The 18,123-nt window shown below is 36.1% G+C and overlaps 1 protein-coding gene across 1 annotated transcript in view; it reads right to left on the reverse strand.

The window, feature by feature from the left end:
- The window catches only part of LOC115447853 (glypican-4), a 100,686-nt gene that overhangs the window by 13,358 nt on the left and 69,205 nt on the right, over window positions 1-18,123 (reverse strand). Inside the window, exons 2-4 of the mRNA XM_030175094.2 lie at window positions 17,114-17,266; window positions 2,529-2,652; window positions 898-1,008 (exon numbers count right to left, since the gene is read on the reverse strand). Coding sequence (XP_030030954.2) covers window positions 898-1,008; window positions 2,529-2,652; window positions 17,114-17,266 — 388 coding nt within the window. The remainder of the gene's footprint in view (window positions 1-897; window positions 1,009-2,528; window positions 2,653-17,113; window positions 17,267-18,123) is intronic.

Genomic DNA, 18,123 nt, shown 5'->3' on the forward strand with positions numbered 1-18,123 from the left:
TACAAATATACAGGTGGTTTATAGCGACACAGTGTTAATTAAAGGACAGGGGTATGAGCTTTGATAAAATACTATTTATTAATAGTTTTAATTTGTAAGCTATCGGGTACTTTATCGTACCGAGGTTTTGATTTAAATTCCCCGATCTAACAAAGTCTTTGTGACTTATTTCATTCGAAAATGTACGCTAATTGCCTAGTATTGGTATGCTCGACAAGCGAAACTATCACTGTCTCATTATTAGAAGAAAAACCGCGAGGACTACCACTGTCTACTGATATCAATTCCCTTCATAACTAAAACACGCTTATAAGAAATGACAACCCTATAAAATGATTATAGAGAACCCAATAAAATACTTGCACAGGACAGTTTAACTGCAGCACGCACGTTAACACACGATTAACGGCGATAATGGTCTCTTAAGCGCGAGCTCATCGCGATAACATCATAAGCTCTACACCGCGGTGTGTGGCTTTGGAACAGCAGAGTAGAATAGTGGACAAGCCAATTTATACTCGACCACCATAAACATAGTGAATAATATGTCTCACACTGTTGTATTTTGGCAAGTTGAGTCTCTGAGTTAGCCGGCATAGTTCAAAGATTTACTTGACAATAGACGCAACATCTGGTAGTGGTTGGATATATTTTATATCGGATTGCGACCACCGTACACAAGGCGTTAAAACCCAATGGTCTAGGTGTCTCGCGTTCCGGGATCAGCTTGTGTATATTCCGTTCCAAGAGACCAGCATAATTGTGTCGACAGTGAAGGGGTCTCTTCTATTAGACTCCACTCCACTTACAATCATGTGCAGTGATGTCATGTTGCCATGCACGTTAAAAAAAAACACAATTACCTTATAGAAACTGGCATGAATAACATATACTCACTTCTCATCGAAACTGTACTGCGAGTTGAGTACGGTGAACATCTTCTTGTACAGTATCGCGAAGAAGGAGTCCATCATCGCATCAAAGTTTGTGTTGCCGTGCGTGTAGTACCTGCACAGAGAATAACATTAGTGAAATCAGTATATCGAGATGTTTACAAAAGCATATTATTGTAGGAGGAAATTACTGCTAAGGCCAGCATTTCCTAACAAGTACATCATTATATTATAGTATCAATCCTTTGTTTTACCTCACTGCTGGGCACAGGCCTCTCGTAAATACTGAGAGCGATTAGGCCTTAGACTACAACCCTGGTCTAATGCGAATTAGCAAGCTTCACATGCTGTTAAAATTATTGAAGAGAATTTAGATATACAGGTTTGCTCACGATGTTTCCCTTTACCGATTAGCAAGCGATAATTCACAAAGAATACACACATAACTTTCAGTAAAGTTAGAAGTGGCCTTGGGTTTTGAACCTACAGGCAGTCGTTTCGACAGTGCGTTCCACTCCCAATCAGGCCATCGCTACTACTACAGACATCATTACTTGTATTCATTTCATTCTAATAGCAGCCAGACGACTCAAGGAAGATTTCCACAGATTCTTCTATAGATTAACATTAGTTACAAGCATAGTTTAACACAAAAAGTTCTTATGCATGATATGTAATACTTAAACGCCCATTTACAAACGTTACTTAGCTAAGTTAGGAGCAACGATAACAGGTTTTTAAGGCATGACAGGTTTAGGGGCGCTGTGATTGGCTTATATTATGATAGAACTTTACTTAGTTGACTGGTAGCTAAACAAAGCTGAACGAAGCTAAAGAAAACTATGTAATAGTCGACCGGCGTTCGCCATCACTGTGCGTTCTTATTGTTTGTGAATACGAGTATTAGTAGCTTGCGAATTCGATGTTTGAATAACACCAAAGCCTCATTATTTGAAATCCATTTAAAACACCTAAACTGTTATGAATTTAAACTACCTATGAGGTTAAATAACATCGACTAAGCTTATACCATAATTGTAAACTTGTCGAAGCTGCATGCCTGCCACAGTTTATTATCCAATACGTCTGCTATAACAGTTAAAGTAAATATTATTCTTAGCGGGAAAATCTTATGAAGCATTACGTTATATTTTTCCTAGTTAATGTGCCATATGATCGTGCGTGTGATTCGTGCTGCCATAATTTGAGTTTGAGCACGAAATTTAAATTTTCGTTCACTATGTTTACTGATATTTTTTTGGAATACGATAATCGAGCGATGTTATGTTCTCCCGTTTTAAACAAATATAACACTTTTTAGTTATTTTTGTTAAGGTACATTGCTTTGAACTTAATTTAAACAACGAAGAAGGAAAGAAATGAAAAGACACCGAAGATAATTTTTGGATACTAAGTGTTACTCGCGGCTTGGACAGCGTGCTACTCTTTTTTCGCTACAAAAGTCCCTAAAACACTGATCATAAGGCCACTAGAACGACAACAGCACAATCTATTAAAAAAAAATTATTAAGTTCCATTGTCTACCATAGCAACAAATTACGGGAAGAAAACCTAAGTGTTACATATTTTATCGCAGAGGATCGGACTCTTTCAGTCCATCATTAATATATTTACCTTTCTAACTCTTCGAACAGTTTTTCGAAGACATAAGAGTGTTGTTCGTAAATCATGCCGTAAGTTCTCTTGAACATCGCGTGAAACTCCTCGCGGGACAGCTTCAACAGTTTGCGGAAGAACTCTGAAACAATTGAAACGAAACGTTATCATCAAACCAAAAATCATCAAGGGATAAGAGGGAAGAAGAATTGGAGATTAAAAGATACGATGTCGTCAAGGAAGATGTGTTTAAAGACTATTGCAAAGGATGTTAACAATTACACAATTTGGTGATGAAACTGGCACAAGTTAAAAGATCAGTTCCTGTTTCTATAAATGTTCATGACAGATTTCTAAGGCGTAACAGAATTGCCTAAAATGAGAGTAGCCTTTATAATGAAAATTATTTTTTAGGCAAGATATTAAAACCGCATTGCAGTTAATTAAAGAATAAATAAAAGGATCGTTTATTAAGTTTCGTCCACAGAAGCCGTAGACATCGATAACCGCAATGGTTTATCGCCCGCGTTGTCCTGAAGACGTGTCATTATACCCACAAATCCAATTTCCTGCCGCAATGCGTATAGCCATTGCAATACAAACCTTATGGACTCTTGGAAACTCTAATGTACAAAAAGTTATTGTCAAATAGCTGCAGTCGATGCTCATAAGCATGGCGTGTATGTTGATTTAATTTTCAATTGAGTTTGACAATTACTTTTATGTATATGAACAGGCAAGCATTGCAAATGATGGTGTTCTTTTAACATTACTATCAATGGGGATTGTGAGGGTTCACAACCACTTCTTAACGTGCATAGTACAAGAAGAATTAGAAGACAAAATGCATATAAGTTTTTGACTTTCAAAAAGGGGAAATTATTGAAAATTGTGTATACGTGTTCGTACAAAAATACTGAATCCATCAGAATTCTCGGAAATCTTGTCATTGCGATTATAAATATAATCAATTTCACGGAATGTTCAGCTCACGTATATTTTAAACGAGGATAAACGGGTGCTAGATGCCGTTGCGTACAAAAACAATAAACGGATCGTGTCCAGTTTCCGTGAAATGGTCGTGGGTGTGAATGAGTGCGCTTCTTAGAACGCGCTGCAGATTGCACCGGTCTGTCAAAGCTCGTACAGTGTTCCCAGTTTATTTTTAATAAATACCGGGATAAGGAAAGCGAGACATGGATAAAAAAATCAGGATTCTCCAGTCGCAAATTGTGGGTTGTCTGTTATTAGAAAAGCGGCGGCCTTGTGCATCTTGTGCGACTTTCATAGTTACTTTAATATTGTCCTAATATTACATGCTTAGTGGCGATAGCCTAGTTGGGTGTGGAACGGACTGCCGAGACGAATGTCCGCAGGTTCAAATCCCAAGGGCACACACCTCTGACTTTTCTAAAAAATCATGTGTGTATTCTTTGTGAATTTATCGTTCGCTTTAACGGTGAAGGAAAACATCGTGAGGAAACCTGCACATCTGAGAAGTTCTCTATAGGAATTTCGAAGGTGTGTGAAGTCTACCAATCCGCACTAGGCCAGCGTGGTGGACTAAGGCCTAATCCCTCTCAGTAGTAGAGGAGGCCCGTGCTCAGCAGTGGGCAAGTATATAATACAGGGCTGATATTATTATTATTATTACATGCTGATGTAATAGCGGAATTTTAAGCTCAAGATGGTAACGAGACACAATATATATCTGTTGCAGGTTTTAAAAAATGGGACATAAATAGGCCCGTTGGCAACACAACTAGTGGAAAATATATTCGAAAATCACTTTATGAGTAACTTGCGCGCTTCGTGCCAAAAAACCTTTTTGATGTGGTATTGTGGAGTGAAACGAATTATTGTAAAGATTTCGACGAACGCGAATCAGTTAATGAGTATAAAAACAATAATAAAACATTGTATCTGGGCATGTGTGTCAGACTGTCAGCGTGCGTTTGATGTTTCTTACGCCTGTTGAGTATCCTCATTTTTTAGAGGTAAATTTGTCTAGACTTAAATTTTTTCGTCTAATTCAAATGTTAACATCTAAACTTTTTTTTCACTGATCGTATTCAAAGTTTTACAGATTATGCTAAATGTATAATCATTGTCGTATCTCTGTGGCAATATCTTTTTGCGATTTTTATTTGCTTTCCACCTTTACTCAGCTACTTTAGTATTTTTATTTTATTTATGACTTTTGTATATTTCTTTCGTCTACTTTATTGATTCATACATAAAGTTTTCAGTAAAAAGCTATTTTACGGAGCGTTTTAACTTGCAATTAACCCCGATGCGAACAGAAAGAGCTAATCTCTACAATTACAGCAATTGAAGTCACGAACGCTTCGAGTACTCACGACACGTTGCAGTCAATACTCAATGGAGTTTATGGTAATATTATTTAATATTAATATTTTTTTAGGGGTTTTATGTCAAGAAACTTTGTTTACCTCGATAACTTTCCTTTCTCTGTTTAAAGTTAATCTATAAGCAAATTGGTTACTTCGTTTTAACTTACTTACTCATAAATTGTTGCATTTGCGATTCTAATTGTAAGTAAGCGTAACACAAAACACATAGGTATATTTTGGAAGAAATTTAGACCTAAAATTGTTTGATAAATATAAGTAGATGAGTTAGGGAAATATCTATACACTTAAGTCATTAACATTTACTTTTCCCAATCGTGGTGCGCTAAAATTAATGTTTGTATTTTGATGCCATTTGACGACCAGTATTTAATTGTTGTTGTATTTGTTTGGACATAATAAAATAATTAATTACTCTACTTTGCGGTTATGATAACACATTTATAAATAAATTATATTACTTTTCCACGAATAATTGACGTCAGGCGGCTGTAGAAATAAAGGATGATTTGATGATGAGTGTCCAGCACAAGAGACAAAGAAATTGTTTACAAATAACAAATAAGCTGTAATATAAATAGGTTTTATATGCAAACCTAGCCTTTATAAATCTTACTACAGCATAAACATAAATGTGAAAAATGCAAAGTTGGCAAAAAACAATTTGTAAAATGTATTTGGATAAAGGCTTCGCTATTGTAATCCAATTCTGGAAGCAACTATAAAGCCATTTCACTAATTCAGGCTTCTCCTGCATGGAAATCGAATCCACACAAGCACAACCAATGCCTACATCGCATGTCACACGAATACGACATTCTGCCAAAAAAGAAACAAATTAAAACGGGTAAAAATACCATTGATTGCACGTTACATTTCTGCTGACCATAAATGGATACCGAAATCACGTACAAAATACATATCATACTATTACATTTGTAAAAAACACATACGTTTATACATTCTGTACATTCACACGAAAATCAATGATACGTATCAATTAACGCAGATTAAAAAAACTGCTTAGTCGAGGCATCGATCAACAAGAACATACCTCATGTTTTGTACAGAATTAACTGTACGAAAGTGAGGAACAAGGAACGATAAGCATAAGCAAACGGTTATTGATATTTAAGTCTTGGGCACACGTGTTTATAAGTTTGCGACGCTACTAATGTAAAGTAGTCTTCCATTTTCTTTAGGATGTTTCAAGATTTTGATACATCGCGTAGAATTTTGTTCTTTAATAGATTAAAATGCGTAAGTAATTGAAATTTTTGAAAATGTGAAAACGCCTTGTTGGCGTTATTGTGTTACGGTGCTGAGTTCCTGCGTTCAATCCCAGGTCGGGCAGTGATATTGGATTTTTCTACTTAGTATTAGACCAAAGTCTAGAATTTGTGCCTGATATGGGAATATGGGACGGAATGCACAACGCGAAAAGTAGGTGCACCAACAGCGCCTTACCAACCCCTTAGATGATAAAAGTCTTGAGTGTATGTGTATATTACAATTTACAACGTTTTAATTAAAAAAATTAGTTCGATTCTGAGCTTGCTTATGTTTATCATCTCAATTCAACTGCGATTACTCAGCGCTCACTATTTACAGCACATTAAAATGACGTCACAAAGATGTAAAACCCAAATATATCAACGACTAGCTTTTGCCCGCGGCTCCGCCCGCGTTATAAAGTTTTTCAGGCTAAAGTTTTCCGTTATAAAAGTAGTAGTTTCCCGGGAGCCTATGTTCTTCCCAGGGTCTCAAACTGTCTCCATACCAAATTTCATCTTAATACGTTGGGTGTTTTTGAGTTTAACACGTTCAGGCAGACAGATGCAGCGGAGGACTTTGTTTTATAATATATTTTTTAGAACTTTTTAAGAGGAACAATCCCGTCATACATCATTGTTGCATAACTTTAACCGTTTACGCAGCGCACGCAACGGAAGCTCTCAAAACTAATTATTTTTCCCCGTTTTTGCAACATGTTTCATTACTGCTCCGCTCCTATTGGTCATAGCGTGATGATATATAGCCTATAGCACTCCGGGATCAAAGGGCTATCCAACACAAAAATATTTTTTTCAGTTCAAACCGGTAGTTCCTGAGATTAGCCATTACTGCTCCGCTCCTATTGGCCATAGCGTGATGATATATAGCCTATAGTACTCCACGAACAAAGGGCTATCCAACGCAAAAAGATTTTTTCAGTTTGGACCGGTAATTCCTGAGATTAGCCATTACTGCTCCGCTCCTATTGGGTATAGCGTGATGATATATAGCCTATAGCACTCCACAAACAAAGGGCTATCCAACGCAAAAAGAATTTTTCAGTTTGGACCGGTTGTTCCTGAGATTAGCGCGTTCAAACAAACAAACAAACAAACTCTTCAGCTTTATATAATAGTATAGATACGGAATCAATGCGACACGCCCATTACGCTCGTATGTCCATGACCTAACATTACAAAGCATGCACACGTATGTTCTCATTTCTTTCGATCGCGTGCTCACCGGCCGTTTTACTTAAAGCAGTAATGAAGTATTATATGACGCATAAATATTATGCTCAACTATTTATATGCAACACTATGCATCACTTGTTTCGATGTAAACATAGCGCTGCGGTACATGACATTTAAAAAATAGTTGAATAAATGGTACTACTGCTTTGCTGAAAATGTTTTCTAGAATAATGTGAACATATTTATTTATATACATAAATGCGATCTGGAAGTCGTTCTGATGGTAATTAGATTTTACACAAAGGGAAACCAGCATGAATCGGGTTATACTCACCCCTCGCTACTGGAAGTTAGTAGCGTTCTTTAAAACTCTCTAACTGACAAAATGGCACCTCGGCAGATGTAAAAGTAGGTATAAAAAGGTAGGCAGCGTCCGAATAAATTGTATATCCACAATATCTAATCTCATATCTTCTTATAGGACATCGTATTTGCCATTCCCCTGGCAATGTAGATATTCATGTGTCCCGCTGATCCATCTGCTCGATTGTCTACCATACAAGGATACATAACATAATAGGAGTTATATATATTATATACATACACTGTTGTTACTGCTTGAAGGACTTTAAAATCAGTGTAATTATAAAGAATGACGACCTAAACATCTCACATATCAATTAGAGCTATGAAATTTCCACGTCATGTTTAGCATTGTTATTATTGAGTTGTTGTGAGGCCAGCACGGTAGAGCACAATGCTAATCTTTCTGTATAAAACATCTGTCGGTTAGTGTTAACCGTATCACATCCTATTCACGCGTGCTGGCATGCACCTGGGATTATAAGCGAAGTATCTAATACTCCAAGTTACACTCAGATCTTTATTGCGTTACATATCGTTGGCTCTCTATTACAAGTTCCTATGTTAATTTATGTTGGAAAAATTAGATTACACATTTTAATGTTAGTTAAATAGAAAAGATAATAATTCATGGTTCGCTCTTTAATTATCTTTCGGGATTATTAGATTTTTTTACCGAAAAAGTCAGAATTATGTAAAATATTGTTTTAATTAACTATTTTTACTATTGGAATTTGGAACGTGATGTTAACAGCGATAATACATAGTTTATTTTATCTCCCTGCCCACTTTGCACTAAGAATTTTGATGGTAACTTCGCTGGTATGTCTGTTCTTGGGGTATGTGTAGTAAAGTAGAATTGCCGTTAAAGCTCCAAAAATCAGCGCGTTTAAACAAAACATCAATCTTGTGGGCTCTATGCAATAAATTGATATGAGCTCATTCCTCTAGAGCCACGTCTCTCGAGCCTTCGCTAATAGTACAAGTTTTTGTTAATAGCAGTTTTAAGGTGACGCAATACTTCATTGCTTTAAACCCCAATACATTTCCACGTATTGTATTTTTCATTAGAACGCGAATACCGAGTAAACAAAGTAAGATGCGTTTTTAATTACCCAGGCTCCGCGTTTTCATTCTGTGCGGTTGAGAAAAGGGATATTAAAACCATTGTACAATGAGAGCCCGTAGAAAATCTATGCGTATGATAAAACAGTCCGTCTGCTGTCTGTTGATATATACTCGCAGGTACAAAAGGCTAAACTGATTTCGGCTAATTCACTAAGTTGGTATTAGTAAATGTTCGTAATCTTGTAGGGCCTACTTATATTTATACATTGTACTTGCTTAAAACATATGAAAGAGTGATTTACCAAAAATCTGTCAAGTCATGCTAATAATAATATAGTATCAAATTTACATACCATTTCTTTCCGTATAATTTGGAACTTCAAACGATAGTAACACTATACGATACAGAGCGAGACCGTCCCTAGCAATTTATTAGGGGTAATATCGTGTGACGTTTGAGGTTACAGAACAACCCTTCTGGGTCGATAAAAGAACACGTGTAGGACTCTACTCTCGCTTCTTGGTTTTGTGTATATACGAAGGAGGGTTGTGTTTTTAGTTGCATATCTATATACACGTGCATGTGACTATATACAAGATACTGTATAGGAAATATATAGGGTTAGCGACTCGATCATATGCTCGCTCGGATGATGCTATACTCCCGAGTTGCGACATTGGGCGGTAAGACCGGTGAAACCAATTTAACCGTTCCACTGATCCCCGAGTGGTAGTAGCAATAACGCGTTTATAGTCCACGACAAAAAAAAACTTGATCTGGACAATTCCTAGCAGTTCTAGACGGACTGTAAGTACCGCAATTTAATAAGTAAGAACGAGAATTGAGAAGTGAAGAGGAACTTTTAAGGAAGTAAAGGATTGTTAGGCTTCCGAAAAATTCACTGACCGTACAAAACACAATACAAAACTATGTATTATAAACTGCGCGGCCTAACCAGTATCTTCATAGGAACCAGACGCGTAGTTTGAACTTTTATCAACTCAAATTCCATCGAAAGCAGTTAACGCTGTCATTAGCAGAGACGGCCATAAATAGACGAATATTCGGCCGTAACCTTGCCTTCGAATTCACGTCTAACTCGACGGGTAGACGACTGAAATATCTCTTCTATTGACACTAAGACACGAGCTTATGATTATTTTCATTTCACGAAGCATTTTTGTAATATTGCAATATACACAATGGAATTAAAATCACCGTGTTCCCAAAATAACTAATACGTATGTAGTTAATGACAGAATAAATCTACAATCCAAAATACGTATATTAAAAAAATTAATGGCGACATGATGTAAATTTTACATCAGATAAAATCTGACTGCGCTGATAGTTGTAATTTTTTAATTTATATTTCGCTGTCTAAATACCACAAACATGTTCTATATAATTTACTGACAATGTATGTTTTGGAAAACCAAAAATAAAATGACACCCTGTATAAAACCAGAAAACTACATTTAAGTCATCGGTGCTATAACATATTGTTAATTGAGAAAATGTAGATCCCGGATTCGAATTTCACTGTGTTTATCGTTACCCAATCACAATTATCTGTACAGAGAATCAATATTAAAATCTCTCGATCTCGGCGCAGGCGCCGCGCCCGTCGTGGCGCGTCGGTGACCATACATGGGACACTTGTCTGACGGTAAGTAGTGTCGATGTCGCGCGCGGCAATTTACGTTATTGATGGGAGAAATTTATCGCATACTGTAGATAAGGATATACAAAGTTGTTTTTGATGATTAAAAAGGTGAGAGAAATCATCGCACTTTAAAAAAAATATACATTTTCGACTGACGAGAGATGATTACCCCTACAGTGGTCACAATTATTCCTATTGGAACCGGACATGCCGGATACTTATAGTAAGTTAGGTTCTTCCAAATTTCTTGATGACTAGCTGACCCGATAGACGTTGTCCCGTCTTAACTATGAATTTGCAGCGCGCATTCTGTCAATCGCTTAAAATAACTTTTCTTAAATTTTCTAACGTTCCGCTCAACTTACTTAATTTTTTCTTTCATAAGATCCTTCTAACAATAACAAGCACAACAAAAAAAAACAGTGAAATGGGTCCGGCCGTTCACGCGTGATGCGATGACCAAGGGAAATATACATTCATTTTTATATATATATACATTTATGTATGAAAAGTATCTAAAATTAACCGCACAACACGGATATTTATGAAACGAACAAACAAAAATTACTACTACTATAGCAAAAACTAAAATGCTCTAGGTAAATGCCTATTTGCAAGTTTATTTACGTTGCTATTCTCACAGCACCAGACACCCAAAACAGACACCTCGATTACTATAAAACTACTTTATACACCATAAAAATATAGCTATAAAATTAATCGCCGTACAGGTCAATACACTTCCCCAAAAGCACTAACATCACTTGAACGTTGCCCCTACTACGGATCTATTTACAAGTCACCTGTTTGCCTAAACGCATGCTGGAAATAAGCAGCTAAGCACGATGCGGACAAAAACAGATTTTGAATGACCATGAAGTCTAAAATAGGCTATTCTCTGCTGATGCAATGTACGGAACCGCATCGTCAGCAAAGATGGTGTCAATTATGGATTTTAGAAAAAAAACTGTTAAACTGTGCTGTCAAACCTACGCTACTACACACCATAGTATTACACTCTTACCATTCTATCTGATATTTTCGTCTGTTCGCCTAATAAAAGCAGCTGCAGGGCAAAATATGGTCACTATGGCATATAAAATACACTTCTATTATAAAAGTTCCACACGATTTTATTTCAGTAGTAAGGCTTCTGTTTTAGCTTGAATATTAAATCATCGACAGTAATGTCGACTTGTGAAATCGTTAACGTATGTAGTAATTGTTTACTAATCGCTAAGTGCTTTCTGTTTGTTGACTAGAAAATGTTTTTGTAAGAAAAGCTAAATAGGTTATGTTGCAATCTGGGAATCATTTTGTAAGCAATGTTTTGTGTTGTTAGTGTTATCTCGATGTCTGTGAGATAGATAGAATAATTGACACATTTTTTTTACTCATAAAACTTATTACTCAATTAGCAAGGAGGAGAGTGAGTAACTATCACTTTAAAAAATTATGAATCATCCATTCTCGTTTTTAAAAGAAATTTCTTTTTTAAATCAATTCAACTTATAATTCCAAATTTAAAAAACAAACGTATTATGTAATATTGTTGTATCCGAGAGAGCCCATAGTAGTGGTAAATGCAAGTCCAATTATACAGTCGGCCGGTGGCGGTCGACAAATATTGACACTTTCCCAACGTCTCATTCAGGGTACATATCGGCTCTCCCACGATACGCGTTTGATAACTGTCTTAATTATACTTTTGTTGTTTTATTTCATTAGAGATGAAAGTATTATGTCGTCATATGTAATTTTGAAGTGTAAGGAAAAAATGCTCATACTACGATTTGATACGGGATAAAAACGGCGAAGTATACATTTTAAGAATATTATATTCTAATAACTATTATCATTGGTTATGCAGTATAAGTATATGCACGTAATACAACCAAATATTTTAGAACCGAAAAACATACCATAGAGTTTCAATTAAAAACCGTATACATCAACCAAAAGGGCTACTTACTAATCACAACAAAACAAACCATCTATTTCCAGCACAAAGTTAGCCTATTATTCATAACGCGTATAATCCAGTAATTCCATACAGTGTAAACAAACATACTATCACCATAAGTTATTTATACTTGACATATTATATATACGTCACTGGACGTTTTGAGTTTGTTTACTTTAGGCGTAATGAGTGGGTTTTTCTAAGTACGTGTTTCCCGGATCCCTAAAAGCGACTTCACTTCAGGCAGCCGCAAACACTGGTTATTAATCACCGTTATACATCATCATTATTAATAAACCAAGCTTAGGTTCTAACTTAAGAGCTTATAATCAACTGAGTCGGTGTTGTTAATTGGACAAAACTCAACTATCAAAATCCGTCACATATCATAACTTAAGATGTCATTTGAGCTGATGTTAGTTTTATTAAACAGCGAGTATCTTAAGATGCAGCCCTTAATTTTATACCGTCTCAGCGGATATAGTATTTAAGATCAATACCGAGTTGCATTTATCAACACAGGCCTAAATCAGGTTCAGTTGAGTCACTATACTGTGTCGGGATAAAACAACTAAAAATCGCTTCACTGATTCATTTTGCATTTACGTTTGTTTACATCGGGGTGTACGAACAAGTTTGTATAGCACTAGAGCGTTATAACCGGCCCGCCTTCATCGCCATAACAAAACTTAAGACTAAACATCTCAGCGAAAATATATTTGGTCATTGAACTAATATGAAAAATATACTTTTGAAATTGATTGAAACCTGCTTCCCAGACAGTATGACGGCAACAAATTTTTTTTTATAATTATTTCCTTCGTGGTTAATTACCTTTATGGCAATTTTTTCAAATCAGATAAATATCTGTTAAATTGCCTAATAATTTTAATGTCATGCGTGTACAAAATTTGCAAAATTGTACAGTGATATGTCAAAAAAAAAAAATAAGAAAATATGTTTTCGAATGATCTTGAAGAAAATAAACTTTATAATAGCGACAGGGTACGTTTTCCATTACGGATTTGAAAAACTTAATAATATTCTAATAAATATTCCAGACTACACTACTTTAAATTCCAATACATTTTATTCTACTTTACTGTTTAATTCATGAGAACTTTTCATCCTAACTTCTATACCTAAAAAATATGAAATTAATTTTTGATTCAGATTTGAGTATATATCTAGTAATTGTATTGATACTGTATGGAATGAACAGATATTCAGTACACTGACTTCTCAAATCGAAATGAAGCAGTGTGGGCGACAGTACCTAATCATTTAGATCTCTACCCACTAACGGCATAATTCTAGCGATGGATATTCATCAAATAACACTAATTCGGTTAGATTACTTTCATGGTACTGTACAGCAACATGGTGATTTCGCTTCGTCTAATACCTCTGAGTCGTCTACGTCGTCTACCTTAGACTATTGGCGAATTATAATTTGCCGAATATCTTGGCGAATAAATATGACTATAAATTATAAGTAACGAATACATCCGAGTAAACTGTTTGCACACTCGTGTTCGTAACTATTCGTCTGTACTTGGAAAGTATCTAAATCAGTAAGAACAGTATTCTATCTAAAATCACGTGACCAATTGCAGACATTTTGTTTTTCTTTATAGACAAAGGAAAGGGAATATAGATGTAGGAAGCAAGGACTATCCAGTCGAGACTGAAATCCAATTTATAATAATTTCTTTTTGTAACAAGATTTCGTAGAATTTTATACACTGTTATATCGGTTCACATATACCTCTTTTGTTTTGGTTTGTCCGGTTCATGTTTCGGATCTGGCAACACTGTGAATAGTGTGTGGGCGTGCGAAAGTTCGAGTTCATTTATTTGGACGTGCAGTTCATATCACGTGGGTGGCTAATAGACTTTATATACCTAATAGAAGAAATAATAGGGTAATAAATTTTATAGCACTAAATGTAGGGACTGTAAGTAGTGAAATGTATTGTGTAAGAATCTTTTTATATTCATTTATAGCTACACAATCAAAACTTCCATAAGAGAGCGAATCAAAATTGATTATTTATGAGAAAAGACCAAATTATACAATAAGTGTTAAATTATAAAAACGAAAATTAATCGTAAATGTGGTATTACGCCACGATCTTTCTCTGTGGCATCATCGTAAATGGATCATGCAGGATTGTTTGGTAATAATGTTCGTAAACTTTATCATAAAAGTATTTGCACTTTACTTTGCTTTACGTTTTTCTCATATCCACAGTTCAAAAGGATCATGCCCAATACGGAAATGTGTTTTCTCGAACGAAAAGTTACAGACTACAAATTGATAATAAGACTCAAAGGCAGGATACAATAACGTTTTCACCGCGGGCGCAACTCTCCCTCGCGTGGGGTCGGCGTCCTTCTGACAAGTCCTTCTCAGTATACGCCTGAAGGCAAAACCAATATGAGTTTGAATCAACCGTTGAGAGTGAGTTTACATAAACTTTAGGGCGTGCGCGCGAAAAATTAAGCTTTGTTCACAAGGCAACAAACGTAGAACATGTTCCGCAAATGCTCTAAGCAGCGCAATTGCATATTGATATCGGAATAAGAAGTTCGCATTTTAATTATACCATAAAAACTAGCTAAAGTCCCCAGTCCTTGCCTTCGTTGAGCAATTTTGCGCGTCAATTGTTTCCAAGGTTTTTTATTTATGATACGGGGGCAACTAACATACGGTTCAGCTGATGGCAAGTAATCACTATCGCCCATTAACATCTGCAATACCAGGGGGCATAGAGATGCGTTGCTGGCCTTTTAGGTGTTCAAATAAAACAACTCAAATATAAATAAAAAAAGTTGTCAATAAAACATTTTGTACGATGTTGGATTATTAGCATTTATTGAGCTTCGATAATAAGAAAGTTTGGTAGGTGGATCAAATTAACTGACGTCGATTCTACACGACCGCTAGAAGACACCGCTATCATAGAAAACCCATAACTTAGCACACGGTTACCCAATTGCTTTATACTTATACATACAGCCTACATTTGTTTCGGCTATAAACCATCACTAGACAGGGTGTCGATAGGTTAATTACTGCGGTGCCGTTACAGTCATTCAGTAACACGACATGCGCGCTGCCAACTCGACTGTTCGAGTGGTATTCACAAGTGGCATGTTTACAGTGGCGGGAGGCAACGTAAATCGCGACTCGGGAGTGCTCACCGCACTCTTCAGATAAGATTCAATATAATATTTATAATAGGGAACCGGCCTATGTTTGATTTTGTTCATGATTCTGTATGTAATGGTTAATAATACGAAAAAGAATCACTCCTGCGAAAAGTGCATAAAAATTGGTTAAAAAATGGGCTAGTAATTCATATTTCAAATATTGTAACGTGCAGAAGTGGGCGCGTTGTGGGGATATCGCTTCATCTCTTTCTTTCGCACGCGTAGTAATTCCCGATGACGACAAATGTGGGTATTTCGTCTCTTTTCTGATTCTTTTTAATTACCCCTTCCACCGACATTCCAAGACATATCTTATTGATTCTTTACTGGATTTTAATAATTCCTTCTGTGTTATAATTTATATAACGTAAATATTTCATAATAGTAAAGAACAAAAATGAGTCCGGTACCCTATTAAATATTTCGTAAATAATGTGATAATATTATTACGATTGTATGCAAATAAAATATGTAGTAACTGGGTACGTGTATAGTAAAAAAGCACGCAAAATATTTATAATTATTTTGTTACAATTTGTAGTTGTTACAATGTACGCGGGAAGTTGTATATTTATTTATTGAATATTTAGTAAAAGGTAGGGTGATAATGATGGTGCTCAAATAAAGTATGTAGTAACAGTATACGAGTATAATAAAAGGCTTCCAAAACCTTTATAACATTTAGTTAGTCACAACTTACTTGTAGTTTTTACAATGTACGCGGAAAGTCGTATACACTAAGAAATTGGAGTTATGTCCGCTATTAAACTAAGACCCAGTTACAGCTTTCTTTAACATGTTTTCTAGACGAGTTAGACTGGACTGATTTTTAATTTAAAGTATTATCCCAACATAATTATCTCCATAATAAGAAATTGTAAGAAACTAACAAATATTATAGTGTAAATATAATCTGTCATGCTCGCGACATGAGCAATGTACGGTTACTTTTTATCCCGCGTCTTTCACAATGTTCTATATTTATAAGACATTATTACATGAAGCGGTTTATACTGTTGTGTCGTACGGCCTGACTTATTTATTGATACATTGTACATATATACATACATAGTATCATGCCTCTGTCCCATAGGGGTAGGCAGAGACTATCGATTGCCACTTTGCACGATTCTGGCGTACTTCTCGCGCTTCCTCCACCTTCATTAATCTTTTTATGCATTCCCGCCGGTACCGGGTACTTTTGACCTAGCCTTTACTTAGAATATCAGATATCATTGTACAGCTATAATACGAAGAAAAAAAAAACAATTATTAGACGTGACAACCCATGATACCTGGTGCAAACTTGTGAAGAGACCCTATCCTAAATCATGGGAACAGGGTTGGACAAAGAATGTTTATTAATACAGCAAGAATTCTGCTGATGATTTCCCTGATATTGTTGGTATTTATGCAGCACTCATTGCCATCATACTAATTTTCCCATTTGCCTTTCTACTATAAGACATATACAGATAAGACTCACCGTCAAACTTATTGGCCCTGTTGGCGAGCATGTCGGCCAGCTTGGTGAGCTCGGTGCGCAGCGACAGCTCGAGTTGAGTCTTTGCTTGCGGGATGAGCCGTGAGCGCGCGTTCGCGCCGCAACACCCCGGCTTTGCGCACAGCTGATCTGCATCTGTGGGAGATAATCACTATGAAATGTTTATGAAGACATAATTTTGAGGGATATTATACAGGTGTAATTAAGTAATGTTATTAGATAAATATGTTCAGTGATGTGACCTCCGTAGATTCTGCGTTGACTTGGACGTATGTACTTGACGGACTATAAATTCAAGCGTTGTATATCTCAACTTAAACGCAGGTTTAGAGACTTTAATTTCCTTTTTTTTGCTTTATTCAGAGTAGAATTGCTTCGAACGTTCAATAAGCGTATCAAGCGATAAGTCAAGTCTGTTCAAAAACTTAAAATAATACGCAATACGACGTATTTCAATCGTCAAGCCAATATAAATCGTCAACGAGACAGGGGCGTCCAACCCTCGGAGATGGGGGTCGAAAATAAGTTTAAACATCCGCCCAATGGCGCGGGATTATTGCATTACCAGGGGTTCGAGTTTTACCAAGTACTGTGAACATTGGGACAGAATCAATAAAAATACAGTAATAAATGTTTGCAGTCATTTATAAAGTCTTGCGCTGAAAATGTGGAGGATTTTAAATTTACAAATTCATGGCTGCAGCTGGAGTTGCCTTTTATGCAGGTCTTCCTGGTTTTTCCCTTTGATTTGGAGAGTCTTTTCTTTGGTTTTCCAAAAAAAATACAACAAAAAAGTAATTACATCAATCTACATAATCTTAGGCTGTCAACCTTAAAGTTCGGTGTTCAACTGCAACGTCCGGCAATAAAAAGTTACCCAGAATTGGAAATTAAAACTCGATATGGCGATAGGCTCGCCCTGCCTTCATATTTAATATGAATCATAATATTTGAAAAACCGGCAATGTTGTGTCGAACTCATGGTGCTAACC

This window comes from Manduca sexta, chromosome 28, assembly GCF_014839805.1.
Source record: "Manduca sexta isolate Smith_Timp_Sample1 chromosome 28, JHU_Msex_v1.0, whole genome shotgun sequence".
In the NCBI taxonomy this organism is placed as follows: domain Eukaryota; kingdom Metazoa; phylum Arthropoda; class Insecta; order Lepidoptera; family Sphingidae; genus Manduca; species Manduca sexta.